At 35.3% G+C, this 23,342-nt stretch overlaps 1 protein-coding gene across 1 annotated transcript in view; it reads left to right on the top strand.

Moving 5' to 3' along the window:
- The window catches only part of LOC112671696 (bifunctional heparan sulfate N-deacetylase/N-sulfotransferase 4), a 284,811-nt gene that overhangs the window by 227,381 nt on the left and 34,088 nt on the right, over positions 1-23,342 (top strand). The window contains exon 7 of the mRNA XM_025465993.3: positions 16,466-16,648. Coding sequence (XP_025321778.1) covers positions 16,466-16,648 — 183 coding nt within the window. The remainder of the gene's footprint in view (positions 1-16,465; positions 16,649-23,342) is intronic.

Here is a 23,342-nt window from a genome sequence, read left to right as displayed (position 1 = left end):
TGAGGTTTCAATAGAGGATTTATTCTAATATGCTTTGATTAGCATAAACTGGAGAACCATTCACATCATTTATATGACTTCTTTACTAAAAGATTAGAAAGCAAAAATAAAAACAACAACAAAAAAAACAAACACAGATACTTTCCTGTAAGGAACAAAACCTCTCTAAGCTAATTCAAATCAATAATACAAGTGATATTGATTTCACGCATGTTAAAACAAGTTTTATAATAAACATTACTTCTGTTAAAGTATTTAGATAAAATATTTTTAAAAGGTACCCTATCACTGTAATCCATTAGAAAACTATTATTGGAAAACATGAATATATACATTTATGAGAACTCTCACCTGTGCTATATTGAACCCTGCTTCCTGCAAAGTAAGGGTTCCATGAGAATATCTTAAACCAGGATCCATAATTCTATAGCCACTTTCAGTTATAAGAACATTATAGGTATTTTAAGTTAAAACTTGTGATTTTAAACCAAAATCAAAATTCTTTTCTTCTCCTAGTGCTATGTTGGCTTGTCTCACCAATATCTTGGAGTTGGTGTGGATGTGCATATGTGTATGAATGAATGTGCAAATGAATGTGTGTGAGTACATGAGTATACCTAAGTATTTGTGTGTGTGCATGTGTGAATGTGTGTGTGTATGTATGAGTAGATGTATGAGTGTGCAAAGTCTAGTGTCTGCTCTTGGCAGTGTATATACTATTTATCCATGATAATCTTTCTTATTCTGAAGCCTGCTTTTTAGAAGTTAATGTAGGAACTCTACTTTCTTTGCTTTGCATTAGCATGGTAAATCTTTCTCCAAACTTTTACTTTTAACCTAGCTGAGTCTTTATATGTAAAGTGAGTTTTTTGTAGACAACATAGAGTTGGGTCTTTTTAAAAATCAATTCTGACAATCTCTGTATTTTAATTGGTGTACTTAGACCATTTATAATTAATGGGATTACTGATATAGTTTGATTATTATCTACCATGTTTTAGCTACTTTATATTTGTTGTGCTTGCTCTTTGCTCCCTTTTCTTTTTATGTTTTCACTGGTTTTAACTGAACACTTTATTTTTTTTTAACTGAACACTTTAGATGACTCCATTTTATCTTCCCTTTTAGTATATCAATCATACTTCTTAAAAAAATTTTAGTGATGGTTCTGGAGTTTGCAAAATACATTTTTAAGTAACTTAAGACTTTTTAAATAACACTATTCTGCTTCAGGTGTAGTGCAAATACCTTGTGACAGACTATTCACAATTCTTCCCTCTCATTTCTTATGATCTTATATTAATTTTTTAAATTTTTTTAAAAGATTTATTTATTTATTTATGATAGACACACACACAGAGAGGCAGAGACACAGGCAGAGGGAGAAGCAGGCTCCATGCAGGGAGCCCGAGGTGGGACTCGATCCCAGGTCTCCAGGATCACACTCTGGGCCAAAGGCAGGCGCTAAACTGCTGAGCCACCCCGGGATCCCATGATCTTATATTCATTTCATTTATTCATAAGGTATAGTTTACTCAATGCATTGTTACTATTATTGCTGTATACAATGATCTTTTAGATCAATTAAGAATAAGAAAAATAAAATATTTTAGTTTACTTTTATTTATTCCTTCAAACACTTTTCTTTTTTATATAGATTCTGAACTACAACATCTTTCTTCTTCCTCAAGAACTACTTTAATTTTTTTAATTAAAATTTTTTTATAGCAAGTCTGCTGACAAAGAATTTCCTCAATTTTTCTTTGTAAAAGTATTTACTTCTCCTTTGTTTTTCAGGGATAATATTTTGGATATAGAAATCTAAATCAGTGGTTTTTAATTTTTCAATATTTTCAATATTTTATTCCATTCTCTCTTTGCTTGCATAGTTTCTAATGAAAAGTCCACTATAATTCTGACCTTTGCATGTCTACAGGTAAGCTGTAGTTTTTCTCTAGCTTTATAGGTATGGTTTATTTGTTTGTTTATTTAATTGGCATTTATCCTGTGTGGCATTTTCAGAGCTTCCTGGATCTGTGGTGTTGTATTTATCATTAATTTTCAAAATTTCTCAGCTACTATTACTTTCAACTTTCTTATACTCTAATCTATTTTCTTATTATGGTACTTCAGTTATGCATATATTATACTTTTTGATATTTTCCCATAGTTATTGGATGTTTTATCTTCATCATTTTTTTTTCTCTTTGCAATTCTACATGGGTAGTTTCTCCTTACTTCTAATGAAGCTCCCTGATTCTTTCCTTAGTTTGGTCGAGGCTATTCATGAATCATCAATTCACTGGTTAACACCAGTTCATCCAGGATGGTCTCAGTATGGCAGGCATTCAAATGCTACCCCTCTCAGGAGACCTGTGTGTATTCATTAGAAGTTCCAGCAGTGACGGTTGGCACCCATATCCCATAGCACAGAGAACAGATGTGGGAGGTCCAAGTTCTACTCAAGTTTTTACACCAACTCCTCACTTGCCACTGAAGCCACACACCCTGAGCTTCTTGCTCTTTGGAATCCCTTGCATGAAGGGAATTCCTCTTTGTAATTATATGCAAAATAAATAAAACCAAGATGTTTTCCTTGGTATCACCTTGACTCAGAAGAAATGTATGAGTCCTACAAAGGAAAACTGAGCTAGAACTAGAAGGAAGCTTAAAAATTCTTCTATATAGTTTTAACTTGAATTCTAGCCTAGGAACTCATTTTTTCCCCTTTTCAGGGATCCTAACTACCCTTTTTATCATAACTCTCCAAAGGTAGGAGAAAGAAAAAAATCAGCATAAGTGAATTCTTTAGTCTTCTGCTTCTCTTTTAGAAGGGCATAGTGCATATCCCCAATTTCATAATTGTCACTTATCAGACTACCTTCTTGCTGTTTAAACAGTTAGAAGGTAAGTGAGTTCTGTGGAGTTAAAAATGTCTGGGTAATTGTCAATGCTTCTCAAAGCTCCTCAGTAGAAAACTATAGGTAAAAGTATTTTTTTAATATGGTTAACTTGAACTATAAAATGAGTTACTTAAAACATAGAAATAAGGGCACTTGGGTGGCTCAGTCATTTAAACATTGGACATCTTGATTTTAGCTCAGGTCATGAGCTCTGAGCCCTAAGATCTAACCCTGCATCTGGCTCTGCACTCAGTAGGAAGTATGATTGAGATTCTCTCTCTCTCCCTCTCTTTTTTGCCTATCCCTTTTAAATAAATAAATAAATAAATAAATAAATAAATAAATAAATCTTTAAAAAATAAAATACAAAAATGTACTTTAAAAGAATTTAAATGGGGGCACCTGGGTGGCTCAATTGGTTTAGCATCTGCTTTGGCTCAGGTCATAATCTCAGGGTCCTGGAATGGAGCCCCATGTCAGGCTCCCTGTTCAGTGAGGGGTCTGCTTCTCCCTCTCCCTCTGACCCTCCCCCTCCCCCAGCTTGTGCTTTCTCTCTCTCTCTCTCTCAAATAAACAAGTACATATATATTTTAAAATAAATAAATAAAAGATTGAAAATGTTACTAATTTTGGAGAGCACATTGGGGATAATTTCTATCTCTGTCTTCTAATAATTACTAAGAAATATGTTGCTCCCCCCCTTTTCTTCCATTTAATTAATTTGTCAAATCCCTAATTCTATAAGAATTTAATGGTCTTCACCATTCAGGTCCACATCTGGCTCCTAACTAGTACAATGCTAGAGAATATCATGTATATTGAAGTCTGTATAAATTTATATGGTCTTACCAAGATTCTCAGAGCAGCCACAGCAAGAATATGTGCTTACATTTATAACTCCCTCTGGTCCTCTATACCACTATTTTAAAGTTTTTATTTCTTTTAATTCATTCTTTCGTTTTGTTAAAACTGTTCCAGTATCCATCCAGTTGCCTAAGGCAGGAAACAGAGTAAAATATTTGATCTGTTATTGTTTTTAATCACTCACATGCAACCAGACAATAAATCTCATTAGAGATTTATTACCTTTTCCTCATCTTTACGGAGCTATAATTGACATATAATATTGTGTGAGATTAAGATGTGCAATGTGATGATTTGTTACACATATTTCACAAAATTATTACCACAGTAGGGTTAGTTAATGCCTCCATCACCTCACATAATTACTATCTCCTTTTTTGTGGTGAGAACAAATAAGACTTACTCTCTTAGCAATTTGCAAGTATGTAATACAAGATTATCTATAATCACTATGCTGTAAATTAGATCCTAGAACGTATTCCTCTTATAAGTGGAAGTTTGTATCCTTTGACCAAATGTCTCCCCATTTCCCTCACCCCACAGGCCCTGGTAACCACCCTTCTACTCTCTGTTACTCTGAGTTTGGCTTTTTTAGATGACACATATATGTGACATTATATAGTGTTTGCCTTTTCCTGTCCGACTTCTTTCACTTAGCAAAATACCCACAAAATCCATCCATATCATTGCAAACAGCAGGATTTCCTTCTTTCTCTGGATGAATAATATTGTACAATCTCCATGTCTTTAAGGTCAGTTACTGGAAAATTATTGTGATCCTTTAGTAGTGTCATGTTTCCTTGATTTTTTTGTGTTCCATGAAGTCTTGCATCTCTCTCAACATATTTGAAGATAGTCACCTCTTCCGGTCTTCACTAATGGACTTGGAGAAAAAAATGCCATCCTTTAGCTCTGCTAGGGATTCTGAGGCTTTCTCAGTCTTTGTATGAACACACTTGCTCCAGGCTTCTTGCTCTTTGGCTGAATTCTTAAACTTGTATGCCTTCCAATCTTGTAACACACCATGCTGGGTTCTGACAGCCTCTCTTTTGCTTTGGAGGTAGGATGGAGCTAAAGCTCATATTTGTGGTTTCTCTGTGGCTGAGAGATTCTGGCCAGTTTTCTGCATGTGCTCACTGGTTATCTCTTAATGTTTGTTCTTGCTACCCCTTAGGAGTATGCACTGAGAGACAGTCACAGGGTGAAGAAGTGTGTGGGTAAGGGATGCAGAGCACTGAGGTTGTCTGTGGGCTGTTTGAAGGAGTTCTATGGGCAGGTATGTTCAGAGGCTTCTGGACAGGCTTCTTGATAGAGTCTGATTGGTTAGTAGGATCCATTTCCCTTTAAATAAGAGTATTATTTGCCACTAGGCAAGCGTCTTCCCACCTTCCAATCACACAGCTCACGACTCTGTACTCTGGATAAGTTGTAAGGAAACGGGCCTCTTTGGCAGCATTCTGTGCAGATCTAAAAGCCTAGTGCTGACTCACATCACCTCACTTTCTCCCTCAGGAGAAATCATGGGCTGAGAAAATCTCTCTTGGCCCCAAACTGTGCCATTTTGGGGGAGAGATGATGTGGGTAAAGTAAAAGTATTGCTCTTAGCCTGTCCAATGCATCCAAACTTGTGTTTTTTTATTATTATTATTTATTTTTTTGGCTAGCAGTGGTGTGCTGGAACTTCTCCAATGGGAGCCTGGACTTTCACAAAGACTCTCTTGTCTAAGAGAGTATTCTCCTGGACCACATCCCAGAGGGGATAAAACTAGTTTAGAGGCCACCTCAGGGTTTACAGCTAGACCAAAGTCTGCATTCCTATTATCTGATGCAGTACTGAGAGAGACTCCTTCCAGGTTCCTTGGCACATGATATTGGATCCTACAGCTCCCTCAATGTTACTTTTGTCTATGAATATATACCAAATTGTTGTTGGGGTAGGGGACCTCTTATTCATCCATGTTGCTGACATCATTCTTTGAAATTCATTATCTTAACATAACTCGAAACTGTTTAATTTCTCTCCTTTCCCATTGCTACTGTTCAAGTCATCATTATGTATGAATCATATGCCTATAAAAGCCTCCTAATCTCCAATTCATACTATTTTGTAAGGCAATCAGGATATTTCCTGAAATGCATATCTGACTATGTCTCATCCCTGCTCAAAATCCTTCATTGTTTCATTGTTGGTTTTAGTATTAAAGTTCAAACCCTTCAAGAATTTAAAAGATCTATATGAATTGTTTTTTTTTTCCTTTCTCTTATTCCCCCACTCCCTTTTTGGAGTTTGAGTTTCTAAAATGCAATTCTCATCAACTGTCTTTCACATAAACAGATCCTTCTGTCTAAGCTGCGTGACCTTAGCTACATGTCACCCAACATTACTCCAACTCATTTCCTCACCTGAAGTGTCTATAACTTGCCATCTTTCAGATCTCAGCTCCATGGTTCCACTTTTCAAGAACCCTTCCACAAGTCTTAGATCAGTTCCCAATCCCCTGCATCGTAGATCACAGGATTTCCAAATCATGTTGTATTATAATCCAGTATTATCTTTTCTAGATCCCCCATTTGACACTATGCACCTATGCACCTTTAGTCAAAACCATGTATAATTCATTCAAGATTATATCTCCAGTTCCTAAGAGACTGACAGACACTTAGTAGGCATTTAATAAGTATATGTCAACTGATTGATCGAATAAATGGAGATGACTCCTCTTTTCACTGAAAACTGCCAGACTGTGAGGCTGTTAGTAGATTACATTGATGACTGATGGACGTGTATTCTCTACCCATTAGTGTGTCCATGATTATTCCTAGGGTTATGATCTTGCACTTCAGTGACTTTTATGTGTCACCATTGCAACATGGTTGGAAAGGAGATTGATCTCTTGAAAAGAGATCTCTTTTGAAAAGAGAGGGATGCTAAGTAGCTCAGATGGGAAGCAGTTTTGGTTGTCTGTCTCTCTGTGGGTAACAACGGCAGGTCTTTGCTCAAAATTAGGTTATTCTAAAAGGCAATTACTGCAACATCTAAAACCTCAGTTCTGACTTGACTACTAAAAGGAAAACAAAACACAAATATATGCGATAACGATATGGTTGGGAGCATGAGCTGCCTTTTAATGACTTAGGCCTCTATTAATGTACAAGAAAAATGGAGAGTAAAGCTCCTGCTCATTGAAATATAGCAGGAGCCTTCTGTTCCCTGTTAGAACAGCTGCCCTATTTACTGCTGCTTTGGTGAAGTCACTGCCCAACTTCTTTATTCAGGAAGATCAGTGTTTACACTCTAGTCGGTCTTGAATCAAAACAGTTCTGATTTGTTAATAATTCACTAACTAAATATTATGACTGAAAAACTGGGACACTGGTAAATAATCAGATGCAGAATGGAACTTCTGTTGCATTTAGTCTGATAATGGAAATGGAAAACACAAATAAAAAATGTAATTTAGCAATTCATCGTATCTTGTTAAATGCCAGCTGTTTTCAGGGTTTTAGGATAGCATTTTGTTTTTCCCCTCACGTCTTTAGAATATGGGGAATAATTAGAAAGCAGTTAAGTTACTCCACATTTTCTATTAGCAAAAGAAGTCTATGTTACCAAGAACTCATTTTTTATTTAATGGATATTTGTTGTGCACCTAGTATGTGCCAGGCATCTTATGAAACATTGAGGATACAGCAGCAGTAGAGTGACTGGGCTCAAGAGCTTACATTCAACATGCGAGTGAGGGAAGCAACAATAAATAACCAAACAAATACACAATATGTCAGTGCCCTGGAGGGCAAGGAGATGGGGAGAGGTCTGGGGGTGCTCTTTGATTTAGGGTATATAGGAATAAGGCAAGGAAACATCAGTCCATTGCACTATAACCTTTGAGTAGTGTTTGTTTCTAAAATCTACTCATTGCACTTTTTGAAACAAAGGATTCCATTTAACAGTCTCCCCCTATATTGATTTTTAACTACAGTTGTCAAAGGTGATTCTGGAAGATGAGATTTGCATTTATTAAGAAATAACATGAAGGCTACCAAAGAACTTCATGTATTAGATATCGAATTTAGTGATTTGTACTCTGATATTAATATATATGACATTTTTTGATTTAACTGGAAAACATGTTAATTATAATAAACATGATATATTTACAGTTGATTTCGCCAGAAGAAATACCAACTTTATTTATAAAATATATCTGAGGTATAAATCAAATAATTTAAAATTATATTTGTTATGTTAACTATCCTATAAGTTACTTTAGCTGAATATGTATAATGATAACTTTCAAATGTTTTTCATTTTAAAAACTGTTTTAGCATACCTCAATTCATTGAGCAACATAAACCTATAAACTAAGTTATTGTTTTCCTTTTCAGTAGAGAAGTCTGAGATTCAGGGAACTTAACTGGTACAATGAGGCAGAGATAGTCCTCATAACCAGGCATTCTGGTTCCAGATTTCATGTTGGTACTATCCCACTGTAGGCAGACCAAACCAATGTGAATTATACCAGCAACCCAAAATTATTTTCTATATTTTCTGATTTATGCAATAAATGAAGACTCTTGGGATAATATTTTAATCACTATCTCTTAAGTCTTACACTGTTTGGCATTATTTCCTTCATTAAACTTGCTCCAAATTAAAAACAAAGGTCTAATTTTTTTTGCACACCCAAGCAAGTCTTCCTTTTAATAGACAAAGGTATAGGATGTTAAAACAACTAAAAGAATAGTAATTAATTATAAATGCCTGTGGTGGTGCACATTTACATGAAACCACACTGAAAGTCACATGGAACGAGAGCCTCCTTTACTTAGGGAAGTAGCCTGAGCAGGAGATCAATAGCTAGAGTTTAATCTGTGGATATTTAAAGACATGAACTAAATCATTCCTAGTAGCTTACATTCTCCCTGTCCATCTGACCTACAGATGGTAAGATATGTTTGATTTTGGAGATTTTTTGTGCTTCTTTTTCTTTCCTTCCTTCCTCCCTCCCTCCTTTCCTTTCTTCCTTCTTTCCTTCTTTCCTTCCTTCTTTCTTTTTTTCCTTCTCCTTCTACTCCTTTCTAAGAATAGGTCTTAGAGAAATACATTTTGAAAAGTCTGTTAAAGTCAAATGTGTTTCTTTAAGATTGGAAGATTGGAGTTAATTTCTAGTTCTATGACACATTTCTATTAAGAAATAGCTTAATCTTTTGAAATGACATAATAATTTTTCTTCAGTATATATTATCTTGAAATGTTCAGAGCCAACCTTAATTGAAATGTACATGTGTATAGAGATGTAGATATTGCAATATTGGCTTTTATTTTGTCCGTTTCTAAAAATATATAAAAATATGTAAATGAAATGCTATTAGAAAAATTCTAAGAAAAGTATTCTATGGAATGTTGTTAGTTTTACCTTTCAGATTGTTATAAATAAAATCTACTAGGTAATTAAAATGATAAAAAGAGAGAAAGCAGGAAATACAAGGAAGTTAGATGAACTTATTGCCAAAGTCTTTGGCAGAGCCTTATGTGGGAAAGAGCACTGATTCTGAATTCACATGCCCTAACTTTGACCACTGGATTTTCTGGGATTCCCTATAATCTCACAAAGATCACTTGAACCCTTTGGTCCTCATTTCCTTTTTTTTTTCTAAAATAGGATGGTTTTTTAGTACCTAATCAAACAATACAACAGAAGAGAACATAGGACCATATGACAAAGTTATATAAATAAGTTAAGACTATGATTCAACAACATAGTGCATTAAAGAAGATCAACCATTAACCAATTATTCAGTTTGTGTTACATTTTTTAAAAAATAAAATGGCATATCTCAATAGTGAATTCCAAGCTAATGATGGTCTTTTAGATTGAATGGCAGAATAATATATTAGGTTTGAGTAAATATTCCTTACTTTTGGTATCTAAGAACATAGATGTAAACATTTACCGAGTTATTAGTTGCCCAGGACGTAAAAGGTATTACTTGAGGTGCTTAAAATTATTGCACAAGGGTTATGTTGTGTGTGTGTGTGTGTGTGTGTGTGTGTGCTTATCTTAAAAAGTCTTGTGCTGTGGCATGAGCACAGGGCACGCTGCCTTAAAATGGGGTATATTTCTTGTTCTGTGAAGCAATGGTTTCTTTCTATATTTGTCATAACATATTTTCTTTGTGTGTATGTTTGTCATGCGTATTTAAATTGAAAAATATCTAGTGATATCTGGGTGGCTCAGAGGTTGAGCATCTGCCTTTAACTCTGGGCATGATCTCAGGGTCCTGGGATCGAATCCCACATCAGGTTCCCTGCATGGAACCGGCTTCTCCCTCTGCCTGTGTCTCTGCCTCTCTGTCTCTGTCTCTGTCTCTCTCTCTCTCAAAAATGAATGGATAAAATCTTTTTTTAAAAAATTGAGAAATATATTGACATTCAAATTGGTAATGTCTGATACTCTCAGACTGACACTGAGTATCTCCTGTGTGGTTCCAGCCTATATTCAAAATAAAATAAAGACACAAATTGCTTTTTATAAGAAAAATATGAGTATAATGCCAAAGCCTATCTGATGGGCCATCAGGGATGTCTTCCCCTATATTTAATCTATCTTCACATTTTATGAGAACTAAAAGCCTAATCAATAATTTAACAAGCTAATGGGCATATTTTTAAACACAATGGAATCATTCTGAAAAGAGGCACACCAGCAGGGCTACAAAAGCAAAGATGGGAACTAACTGCTAATATTGAGTGCTTATCTTAAAAAGTCTTGTGCTGTGGCATGAGCACAGAGCATGCTGCCTTAAAATGGGGTATATTTCTTGTTCTGTGAAGCAATTGTTTCTTTTCATATTTGTTATAACATTTTTTCTGATGAACCTGTATCTGACTACTCTGTAAATGATTTGCTTTTAAATAGTACAAGGCACAGAACTAATATCCAAATACTTAATGTCCACTTCATGTAAAAATGTATGCTTTAAAAAATGATTTGAAATTCTAATTTAAGACACTGTATCAATATTCTAGCTATGGATATTAACATCTATACAATTTACCATGACATTCTGTTTGTCATACACGTAGGAAAAGCAAGGAAGCTATTGGAAGTCTGCAAATATTTTAACTCAATTTAGAGGAGGTTATTGCTTCAATTTATGAGTAAAAATTAGGCCTTTGTGTTTGTATTTTATTTTTCTCTTTTTTCTTTCTCTGTTATTTTGGATGCTAGTAACTTCTTAAGAGGCAAAGTAAAATGATATACAAAACAACAAATTGTATAACTTGCAACTAAACACTCAGGATGACAGCCACTTGCCCACATTTATATAATACTTTTCCATTTGTCACAATGACAGTACTTTTGCCCATATTTGAGGATTATCCATAGAGTTCAATTATTTTTCTCCAATTCCTTATTATCAAGATTTATATGTTACTGTATTTAAAGCCTCTCTTTTCCTTAGACTGTAGTTACATCATTAAATGGATTTATTTCACAGGCAATGATCTCAGGTTTGGTGGAAGCATATTGCATCTAGCATTCGGAAAAGCTGCTTTATGTTTCTAATGAATAATTAGACTACGAGAATGCTTTAAAGTTTGGTTTTCAATTTTACACTAGATAAAAGGAAGAAATTAGACTTGTTTCATGTTGGTTGTAAGGGAGTAAAAAAGTTGCGAGTTGAGGGAGGGACATAAGTAGAAGTGTCAGAGGCAATGGAGAGGCAACCCAGAGGCTACTTGACAGAAGCCATGGCACCCAGACCTCAGGGACTCCCTGGGAGGCCTGCTGCAGTCAGCCCACTACAGACGTTAGCACTTGATATCTTATTCTTAAACTCATTCATTGAACATGATGTCCTTGCCTGTCTTTGTGACATGAGAGATAAAGCTCTGCTTGTCTGAATCATTGTGGATCTCTGAGCTGCAATCCTGTGAGGTACAGTGAGTTGCATCTATAAACATTTGCACCAGTGGAGCATAGTCATACCTTTTCTAGATGATGCTTTGGGGAGTACTGAGCAAGAGTATCCTTACTGTATAAGTACAAAAATAACACTCTAAATAAATAAATAAAAGGACGGGATAAGCAGAGGCACAAACACCGTTGTGTAAAAAATAGTAGCAATAAATCACTAGCCTGTGAAAAATTAATTTGCTATCATTTCATATTGCACATTCTTTAACTTCCCTTATTTATGCTTTAAACCACATCTATTCCTAATTTATCTTATTCTCCCTACACTCTCTGAAAACAAGCCATTTGTCCAGCAATACAAAAACTAAAATGTTCTGCGTGCACAATAGGTGCTTTTAGCAAGTCAGATATGCACAGTTAAGCTGCGCTTGCAGAATTTCTCTTCTGAAAGTGTGGTCAATTGACCATGTACCAGCACTAACTTGTTTCTAACCAGTAAGGCAGGTAAATAGGCTGTGCCGTAGAACAGTGACCACAACCATCATGGCCAGGACACTCTTTCTATTCTCAGCAAAGGGACATTAAAATGTAGAAGCATATCTCAGCTTAGAACCACACAACAACTCCAGACTCTGCTTCCCTCTAAAGGCAGATTTTCCATTTGCCCTGCATTAAGTTTGATACTTCCATTTAGAAAGCAAGGCTTGTTTTCCTAAGAAAATTCTGGATAAATGGCTTAAAACTAATCTGGGACAAAAATCTTTTAAAGGCATTATGTTGATACCCCAATGAAATGATAATATACATCTGCCCACAATATAAAAATAATCTTTATGGTACCCTTCAAATAGTATTCTTGTTTATAATTTTGTCAGATTTTAGACACTAGCAGGTGCCTTAAAGTTCCATCTTAAAATAATAATGCTAGAGGGCAGGTGGTAGATTTCTAGGACATTATTATATTTCTTCAGGCATTAAGCTGGCAGCCTGGTTTTCATAATAATTTCAGTCCTGAGAAACTGTAATTATCCTGAAGCACACTACTTACACTGTCTTATTTCTTAATTATAATGGTGACATGAGATAAATGCATACTTATTGGGATCAAATGCATATTATTTTGTGGTGATTATAAAGAAGTTCTCATGACAACAATTGCAATTATATGGTCATCAACTACTGATACTATGTTATGTTCTAGAAACTCTGTAATTAAGTCCTGCCAACAGGACACTTCCTATTTGGAAGAAAAAGAAGAAAAAAAAAGCTTAGAGAGAGAGAGAAGTTGGCCAGTGTAAAAATCACTGACAGACATAGATAGATAACCTGAGTCTGTTCCAATGATTCACATGAATCTCAAATAAGGACATTGTATCAACAAACATTTGGGGGATTAAATTTAAATTTCTATCTAAACAAGCTATGTAAAGAATCTTCTTTGAAATAGCCTTTCTCTTTTCTGACCTTTAGAATAAAAAGCTTTGAACACACCCCACAGGGGAAAAATGGACTGGAAATATGATAGGAGTGATATTGCCTTCAAAGATAAATCTGCAGGCAATCAGTAATATTCTTTCAAATACTATAATTCATCATTTTAAAAGTTTTCATGTGGTCACCTGGGTGGCTCAGTGGGTCAAGCATCAGCTCAGGTCATGATCCCAGAGTCCTGGGATGAAACTCCCTGCTCCGTGAGGAGCCTGCTTCTCTCTCTCCCTCTGCCTACAACTCCCTCTGCTTGTGTTCTGTCTCTCTCTCTGTCAAACAAATAAATAATATAGGGCAGCCCGGGTGGCTCAGTGGTTTAGCGCCGCCTTCAGCCTCGGGTGTGATCCTGGAGACCCAAGATCGAGTCCCACATTGGGCTCCCTGCTTGGAGCTTGCTCCTCCCTCTGCCTGTGTGTCTGCCTCTCTCTCTCTCTCATTAATAAATAAAAAACATTTAAAATAAATAAATAGTATATTTTTAAAAGTTAAAAAATTTAAAAATAAAAATTTTCATGTAAGATTCCAAAAATAATTTATCTTGTCATTCCAATTTAAAAGAAAGAAAGAAAAAAATCTTTAAGTTACCAAGATGCTGCTTACATAGATTTTTCCACTTTTTCTCTAGACAGATGTCTTTGCCTTTTTTTTTTTTCCAAAAAAAGGCAAAAGGAAAAAAAAATGATGGATGTCAAACTCTATGTATTAAATTGTTTGGGTGAAGGTGTCAGGTATATCATGTATCAAATCTGGAAATCAAATGTCCTGGGTTTAAAATTCTGCTCTGCCTTTGACTAGATGTGGGACTTGGACAAGTTACTTAACAATACCTCTGTCTTCATCTGTAAAAAGGTACAGTAGCTGTTCCTCTCATAAGAATTATCTGTTAAAGGATTTCATGTATGTAAAGAGCTTAGATTCATGCCTTGCTCATAGTAAGCACTCTATACTTTTTAGGCATTATTTTATGTTATAGAGGGATATGAAGGACAGTGGGCCAAGCTCTCCCACTTTCCTTCTCACCTTCAACCATGGTGAGAAGAATCTCTAATCATTTTAATAGGCTTTCCTTAGAGAATTTGTTTTACCATTCTAATACAGCAAATGGAAAGAAATTTTTTTTCCAAAGTAAAAAGGGCATTCAATGAACCTGATAGCTTTAAACTTATAACTTATTCTGACAATACTTTGTCAGAGTATTGTTTTATTTTTATTTTTTTAAATTCTGGAACAAGTTATGCCTTTCTGTTTTCAACACAAAAGGTATCCTCTTTGGACATTTACAGTTATCCAATGACATGTAGGATCTTGGGCTCAATAGTTCTGCAGTGTATGACCTTTATTGCATGGCTAGCATTCTAATCAGGCTGCAATGACATGATATTGGAATGGTTGCTGCAAACCTGTTTTTATTTTCAAAATAGTTCAAACAACCCAAATAAGCACACCAAGAAACATAAACCCTCTTTAAAAAGTCAATTAGCATCCATAAAAAAGTTAGCCATGAAACACTTGACTTTCTATATTTTGACCTGTGGGTATTATTTTTCTGGTTAATTTCATATGTTATATTTTTTTTAATGTTATTATTTCTAACCTTCTCTTACTGTTACTTTTCTAATGAAGTTAATAAAGTACTTAATTATAACATGTTAATTTCACTGAACTATTTATAGTTCTAAATAATAAGTAATAAAATAAATTTTTGAAATACATGCAAATATAATGAGATTGAGGAACAAGTACAAATACTGTTTAGGGTAGAAAATTATCAATTTCCTTTTTATGACTTGCATTAGTCATCTCTACGTTTAATCTCTACAATTTAGATCAAGAATATACAAATTATCCTTCATTTAATATTTTAAAATTCCAACTACAATCCCTGATGGATTATCAGGAAATATCAGATTATATCTGTGATCACATTCAAAATTTTTGTTGCTGTTTTCAGAGCAATCAATCTGGATTTTACTTCTTCCTAGTCTCTAATATACAAAAATACAATACCAAAATGCTATGAAATTTTTAGAATTAATATAGAGATAGGAAATATTGCAAAATTGGAAGAGTTCTTTGGCTGAATGCAATCAGTTTCCATGCAAACATTAACAATTTCTTTATTGCAGTAAAAAGTCTTCATTAGACCTTTGAGTCTAATTCCAATTTAAAAAAATCTAATTCTAGTTCAGCCTATTTACATATCTAAACCAGATCTGGAGCAATTGTTTTATTTTAGAACTAGTCTAATTCTGATTCTTCACTAGCAAAGAAGATATTAGATTATTGGGTTTGATGATGGATATGTTGATTCTAGAATGGGGAAAGGAAATTAACACTATACTTTTAGTGAACAGTGAAGGGGAAAAAAAACCAATTTGAATTTCCATTTTAATAGTGAGTTTAAGAGTGATTTTAAAATAGAAGTCAAATGTGTGGCTTTTCACTTGTGCTAATCTGTGCAAACTGCCATAGGAAGATACCACAGACTGGGTGGTTTAAACAACAGACATTTATTTTTCTCACCATGTTAGATGCTAGAAATCCATTAATTGAGGTGCCAGAAAATTTAGCTTCTGGTGAGAACTCTCTTCCTGATCTGTAGACAGCAGTCTTCTGGCTGTGACAGAGGGAGAGAGATGGGGGGTCGGGGGAGAAGAAAGAAAACATAGAGAGACAGAGGGAGGAGGAGAGAGAGAGAGAAAGGGAGGTAAAGGGGAAGTGAGATGGAGAAAGGAGGAGAGAGGATGGGAGCAGGGGAGAGAGGATAGAGAGAGAGAGTACAGATATTTCTTCTTCTTACAAGGGCTCAAGACCTATCGGGGCACCTGGGTGATTGAGTTGGTTGAGCTCTGCCTTGGCTCAAGCCAAGATCTCAGTGTCCTGGGACCTAGTCCTGCATCAGACTCCCTACTCAGTGGGGAGTCTGCCTCTCGCTCTCCCTCTACTGCTCCCCCTGCTTGTGCTCTCCTGTTCTCTCTGTCAAATAAATAAATAAAATCTTAAAAAAAAAAAAAAAAAGGCCTGTCAAGATTAGGGTCCTGCTCTTATGACCTTGTTTCACCATGATTACCTTCCTAAAGCCCCAATCTTTGAAAAGTCACATTGGACTTTATGATTTCAACATATAAATTTGGGAGGAACACTGAAATTCAGTTCATAACACCACGTAAAATGATAATTGTACTTCTCATGAAATTACAAGATTAGATGAGGTCCTATCTAGAGCTTCTATGCCCTTTTTGAACTTAAGTATGTTATATTTTATGGTCACTTTTATTTATCTTTCAGATCAGCATTTTCATGACCCATTTGTCGAACTATGGGAATGACCGCCTAGGGTTATATACCTTTGTGAACTTGGCCAACTTCGTGCAGAGCTGGACCCACCTGAAATTGCAAACTCTGCCTCCAGTACAACTAGCACACAAGTACTTTGAGCTCTTCCCTGAACAAAAAGACCCTCTTTGGCAGGTAATGCTAAACATTCTCTCTGTAAGGAAGGAAAGAAAACACTGCCTAATTTGTATTAGGAGCTCTGTTGGAGGTATTAAAACTGACATTTAACACAAGGTGCTTTTTTATTCAATAGTTTCATTCTCTTTAAGAACATTTTTTTAATGGATTAAGTGTACTTTTTGTTTTTCTGGGGTGTTGGTTGGTTGGTTGGTTCTGAATTTTTGCTTTGAGAATGTTGTTTTGTTGTTGGTGTCTTCTCGGTGTTAATCGTTTTGACTCCCATTTAGTGTAAGCATTAACTGGCAGTAAAATGATTAGGCACTGGACATCTAGGGAGATAGAAACCAAGAGCAGTCTTAATCTAAGACCCTCTAGGTAAACCCTGATATGTATGTGTAAACACAGTATAAATAAAAAGAGAAAAGCAATTTTTTTATCATGCTTTTACAGATTCTGTCTTTACTATGTCTTCAAGTTTCTTTTAATCTAGCTAATCTTTCACTAGAACTAGATCTATTGGGAAAAGAAAAATTGCCAGTTTTAGGATTGTTTTTACAAATAATTCAACTTCATGTAGGAGCTACTGAGCTTCAGTATATGAAAATGTAAACTATTTGCTTCTTAGCAGTTATCTAGGAAAATGCTACCTCTCAGTTTCTTGGTTCTTTATGCATTACATTACATTGACCCACACAATCAATAAGCAGGCTGCAGGGAGCAAATCACATAGTTCCCTGCTAAGCAGTTGGTAGAGAAGTAACATCATCAGTACTGAGAAATCACCGTGAAACAGACTGTTTACCATCCTCTCTCTCTCTCTCCTCAAGACTCTGTGTTTCTCTTTGTTCTGTAGTTCATGTTACATGCTACTCTGTGTCTATACAGTCAGGAATTCATCCATCACATATTTATTGAGCATCTACTATGTGTAAGGCAAAGCGAGTTGCTTTAGGGAATGCAAAGAATAAAACATAGTATTTTCTCTCAAAGTCAGGGAAGGGTTTCCTTGCTATTCTTATTCACTAATGTATATTTCAAAGTGTGCTTTAAAACTGCTACAGTGAGTCATACTTTACTCTGATAATTTATTCAGGAACTGCACCGTTTGTATTTATGTTGAACTACACATTTTAATTCTTTCACCTTTCTAATAAGTTGCTTGACCATCTATATGTCTGGTGTCTAACTTAGATAAATAGATGAAGACATCATTATCATAGTGTATATAATCATACCAAGTAGCTGCTGGATTTCATAAAGGCAAAGTATAAATGGTATTATTCAAAAGTGCTCACGCACTTATAAAATTGATAAATCATTGATAGTAAATCAATTCTTTTCTCAAACATGTTTATTTATGAGATATCTATAATTCATGGTATGGTAATAATAAAAAGTATCCAACTTAACAAAGGTTGCAAACAGTTAACATGTAAAAAATGAGTCAATAGTCCCATGCTCTAATCTTTCTTTTCCTTTAGAGGCAGAAATTTTATTTTAGATGAAGGATTTGTATCTCTTATGGTTGTGTGAGTTTTTTTTTTATTGAGAATTGTATTTATTGGTACCACTTCAATATGAGCGACACTATTCCTTTTGGTAAGGAGTAAATATAATCAAAGATACACCAGCTCTGGGGCACCTGGGTGGCTCAGTTGGTTAAGCATCCAACCCCTGATTTCAGTTCAGGTCATGAACTGAATGAAGGGTGTAAGATTGAGCCCTGTGTGAGGCTCTGCACTGGGCATGAAGCCTGCTTAAGACTCTTTTGCTCCTTCTCCCTCTGCCCTTCCTTTCTCTCCCTCTGTCTCTCTCTCTCTCTCAAAAAAGAAAAAAAAAAGATAGAGATACATCAGCTCCAATATGATTTGGTCAATTTGATGATTCTAAATATTGATTGAATTTTTATTAAATATGAAATACTGTGTTAGTTGATTGGGGGTGTAAACGAAAAACAGGAACAGAAAATAAACTATTTCTTAGAGAACTGTATCATTTTGAAGATATAAGAACATAAATGTATATAAAACATTTGTAAGTGCTAACAATTTTGAATAGCATCATAGAGGTAAATTCCTAGGTAGTTCTTAATAAATTATGGAATTAATCAGAAAAGGCTTCAGGGTTCATGAGTTTTTGTTACTGCTGTTGTTATTTATATGTTTAGCAATTTTAATATATATTATTGAAATAGCTTACTATAAAAGTACTTCAATAACTTCGTAAACATTTACTTTCAAAAATCCCATTTTATCAAGTAAATTACATGGTTTCTTTTGATTGAAAAATAAAACTGCAAGAACTTCTCATTAAAGTGCCATATAGTCTCAAATATGTTTAAGAAGGAAAACAAGAAATAGAAAGCAGAAGAGCAGTTAAGTTCAAGAGGGAATTATTCAGGTATGTGAGATTTTGAGAACATTTAACTTATTGAAGCAAGGCTGATAAACTTTGCCAGTCATAAACCAAGTCCATGAGACTGCAAACGGTTAAATAGAGATAAAATGCATAATAATGTCTGAGTCCCTTTCCCTGGCGGTTATCTCTTCTTTCCATATTCATATTTATAATGACAAACAGAGCAGCTGTAAGCATTATCATCATGTTCTTTAAACAATATGAATTTAATTTAACAAAAAAAAAGCGTATAAGCATAACCAGCATTAATTAAATGTTTTGTAGCCCACTCATCACAGCCCTACAGAGTTAGGATAGATTAGTATTATGTGTCTGTCATTGTTATACATTATCAAAATTCAGATACTTTTTTGTGTTTCTCAGCACGCCTTATTTAGTGTATTTCACTTTTAAAAAGTAAATCAACTGTTATTTTTCTCTAGATTTTTAATTCACACTTTTTTTATTACCACAAATAAAAATAAACATGAATAATGGTGATCTTCACATCTATTTAGTTTTCTTTGGTTCTTTATGTAAATTTTCATTAGCACCAACTACCATATATGTGAAACTGCTTTGTCACCTAATTAAAAAGTGCAATATAAATATCTATCAATGGATAGCATGGTAAGCTCAACACAGAATGTGCCTGCGTTCTCTTCACTGGAAGCTGATTTTTTCAAAGCTATTAAATGTGAGAATATATGCTGAGGACACATGTGGAACTCTCTTCCTAAAGTTTATCCTACTTGGTGTAGTCCCTAGTGGTAAGACTCTTTAAAGTATTCTCACGGGTTCCTGTTAATTCATATCCCTTTTTGTTTTGGAAGAATAATCACTATGAAGCATGGAAGAATAGGATTTCCCCTCCCCCCTCTTTTTTAAAACTCTCATTATAGAAACTCAAACCACAACATGGAGGCATTTAGAAGGTCAGATTTTTGCACATTCGCTAATCGATGCTTTTAAGCTCTCAAGCTGTCAGGTTAGCTCAGCCTCAATCTTCACGCAGCCACTCCAGACTCTCACTATCAACAAACATGCCAAGCATGATGTGGATTTCTGCTTGCCTGTGTGACCAAGGGAATGCTCAAAGAGCTGCAGTTTCTTTCTCTACATGCCAGTATCCCCAGGATTAAAGAAGTAGGAAAGAAAATCACAGGGTTCTAACCTGAGGAGGTTAGCACCTTTGTTGACTCTAGCTGTGAAATCATCCAACTCCAGCTTAGAAATGATGAGATTTGGACATCTGTGACATAAACAAATCCCAAAGTCTAGCACCATACACACTGTAGGTTCTATTATTATAATGTCTGTTAAAGGAATAAATAAATTCTACCACAGAGAATTATAGATTATAAGAGCAGGAGAAGAAGTTAGAGACATCCAGCCCAGCATATTTATTTTAGAGAAGACATAGGTGACACCTTGGGAAGTGAAATATCTTGTTCTAAGTCACTAGGATTATTATGGACAAGTCAGGAGTAAAGCTCACGTTTTCTTATTCCGACTCCAGTGTAGTTCCAGCCACACATCAAGATGGTAGTTTTACATTCAGAAAAATAAATCTACTGCTATTATCAACCCTCTCTGTAGGATGAAATTTCAGGCATACCTTGTTATTTTAGAAGAATCTGGTGATGTATTCAGAGTGAATTTGTTTGACCTACACTTTTGAAGTACCTACATAATAGAAAGGTCTTTGCTTTCATAGAACTTACAAACCATAATAGCTCTTAGTTATGTGAACAAAATGATATTATAAGTTTGTTTTCATATTTATTCCTCTTTTCTACTCTCTACCTTATTTATGACTCTATTATTGCACTTACAATATGGTCTTGCAGACACTTTTGCCTGTCATATACCAGCTCATGCAAACTTTAAGATGTGAGAATATGTTTATTCATGCTTGTAACCTAGAACCTAGCACAGTACCATAGCTACTGTCATTAAAATCTCCTGAATGAGGGCAGCCCCGATGGCCCAGCGGTTTGGCGCCACCTTCAGCTGGGGGTATGATCCTGGAGACCCAGGATCGAGTCCCAGTCAGGCTTCTTGCATGTAGCCTTCTTCTCCCTCTGCCTGTGTCTCTGCCTCTCTTGCTCTCTGTGTCTGTCATGAATAAATAAATAAAATCTTAAAAAAAAAAATCTCCTGAATGACTAAGTGAAAGCAGAGGTATGTGCACAAGAAGTCAAAGTGGCACACTTGTTTCTTAGAAAACAGTAGGGATCCAAGAGAAGAAGTAGGGATCCAAGGGAAATAACCTCAAAAAGCACATACAAGTCAGTTGGGAAATCTTTGGATACTATCAGAGTAATCTGGATGTGACTGGCAACAAAGAGCACGTATGTGTAAGTTCTGAAGATGAGTAAAGTAATTAAAAAAAAAAGGATTAACCAATAACGTTTATACCAGAAACCTTTTTTCCAGGACAGGTAAGAATAGGGAGATACTAATATTAGGACAATAATCCAGCCATGAGAGAGGGAAACCCTGAGTAGCATCATGGTTGGGAAAAAAGTGGGACCTTTGAAGAAGTGGTAGTTGTTTGTGAGACACTGAGATAAAAGGAAAACTGATCTGCAAGTAATCACCCCACAGCCAGGAAATAAGAGTTCTATAATTTATTATTTTTTATTTCCATTTATTCATCTTTTAGCCTTTCCAGTGAAATAGCCAGAATAGTTTTTTATCACTTCATAGATGGCAGAGTAGAGGCATTGACATTATCATTATCTTACATATTTTTCCCTAATCACACTTTGAATTAATGTATTTGTTATATATATCTTCCTAACTCAGGCTAGTATTTAAACATTTCAAGAATACTTCCCAAATATGTAGGTAATTCCTCATGATTTTATTTTTTTAAGAGTTTTAAAAATTTATTGAGAGAGGCAGGGGAACATGAACACAGTGGGGAGGAGCAGAGGCAGAGGGAGAAGCAGACTCCCTGCTGAGCAGGAAGCCTGATGTGGGGCTTGATCCCAGGACCCTGGGATCATGACCTGAGCTGAAGGCAAATGCTTAACTGATTGAGCCACCCAGGGGCCCCTAATTTTTTAATTTGAAAATGAAGTACTTCCCTATTTGGCTATATAAGGCTATCAGACATGCTGACATCCAGAAATGGTGAAATAAGTCATGGATTTTGCGTTTCCTGTCAAATAGTTGCAAATATGATCTCATCACGTGTCAAATTCCCCATACAAATAACTTAGTGAGGTTTAGTAATAGAAAAACTACTTGTAGGGACACCTAGGTGGCTCAGCGGATGACCGTCTGCCTTTGGCTCAGGGTTTGATCCTGGGGTCCTGGGATCGAGTCCCACATCAGGCTCCTTTCAGGGAGCCTGCTTCTCCCTCTGCCTGTGTCTCTGCCTCTCTCTCTGTGTTTCTCATGAATAAATAAAAAAAAAAAATTCAAGGAAAAAGAAAAATTACTTGTAGTAGTGCCATAAAATAAATAATAAAATAAAATAAAATGCTATATATACTTTCATCCTTTCTGAATCAAAATCATTATAAAACATAGAGTTTGCAGACCTAATCCAAATATAACAACAAAAAACCCTGAATCTTCTGTGTTTGTGCCCTATAGATATGTCCGATAACTTATGTTGTACTGGAATACACTATATTAGGCCAACCTATTAATAAGAGTTTTAAAATACATTTTTAACTGAGTTGGCTATCCAGATTCTCTGACAGGATATTCATAAAACCATAAATAATAACACAAGGTACTATATGCAAGAATATGCAGTCATCTGTTTGAATATACTCAGAGTTTCAGAGTAAGCCTCTCATCTCCTAGGGTCAATTTTACTACAAAAATATTTCATGTGAAACTGCCAATGGTATCAATTTATTTAAATCAACATGGGTATAATGTGGTGACAAGTGCATAGATGTTTAAGGTAAATCAGAGGTCCTTTGTGCTTAAAGCAGCTTTCATGGAGCTGTTACCTCAGACCCGCACAGGACCACCGGTCCTTTTCAACCCATTCCCACCCTCAGAAGTAGGCATTTACGCTTCTCTGTCTTCAGACTACTTTAGAAGGAAAGTTTGGTTAAGAAATCAAACTATAAGTGTTACAGGAGTTCTGTGGAGAGAGCATTCATTATAAATCAGTGTGCACTCAGAAAAGAAAGGCTTTTCCAAGGAGTTGATGGCTAGCTGGGTTTTACGTAGTGTGCAGAGCAGAGTCAAGCTTTGTAAAGATGGTGTGTGTCTCAGAGTTTCTCCATAAGGATTTGCTGATTGAAACACTGAGGATAAACATCCATGGCCTATTAAAATT

Source organism: Canis lupus, chromosome 32 (assembly GCF_003254725.2).
Source record: "Canis lupus dingo isolate Sandy chromosome 32, ASM325472v2, whole genome shotgun sequence".
NCBI classification, from domain to species: domain Eukaryota; kingdom Metazoa; phylum Chordata; class Mammalia; order Carnivora; family Canidae; genus Canis; species Canis lupus.
This window is presented reverse-complemented; position numbering and strand designations above follow the sequence as displayed.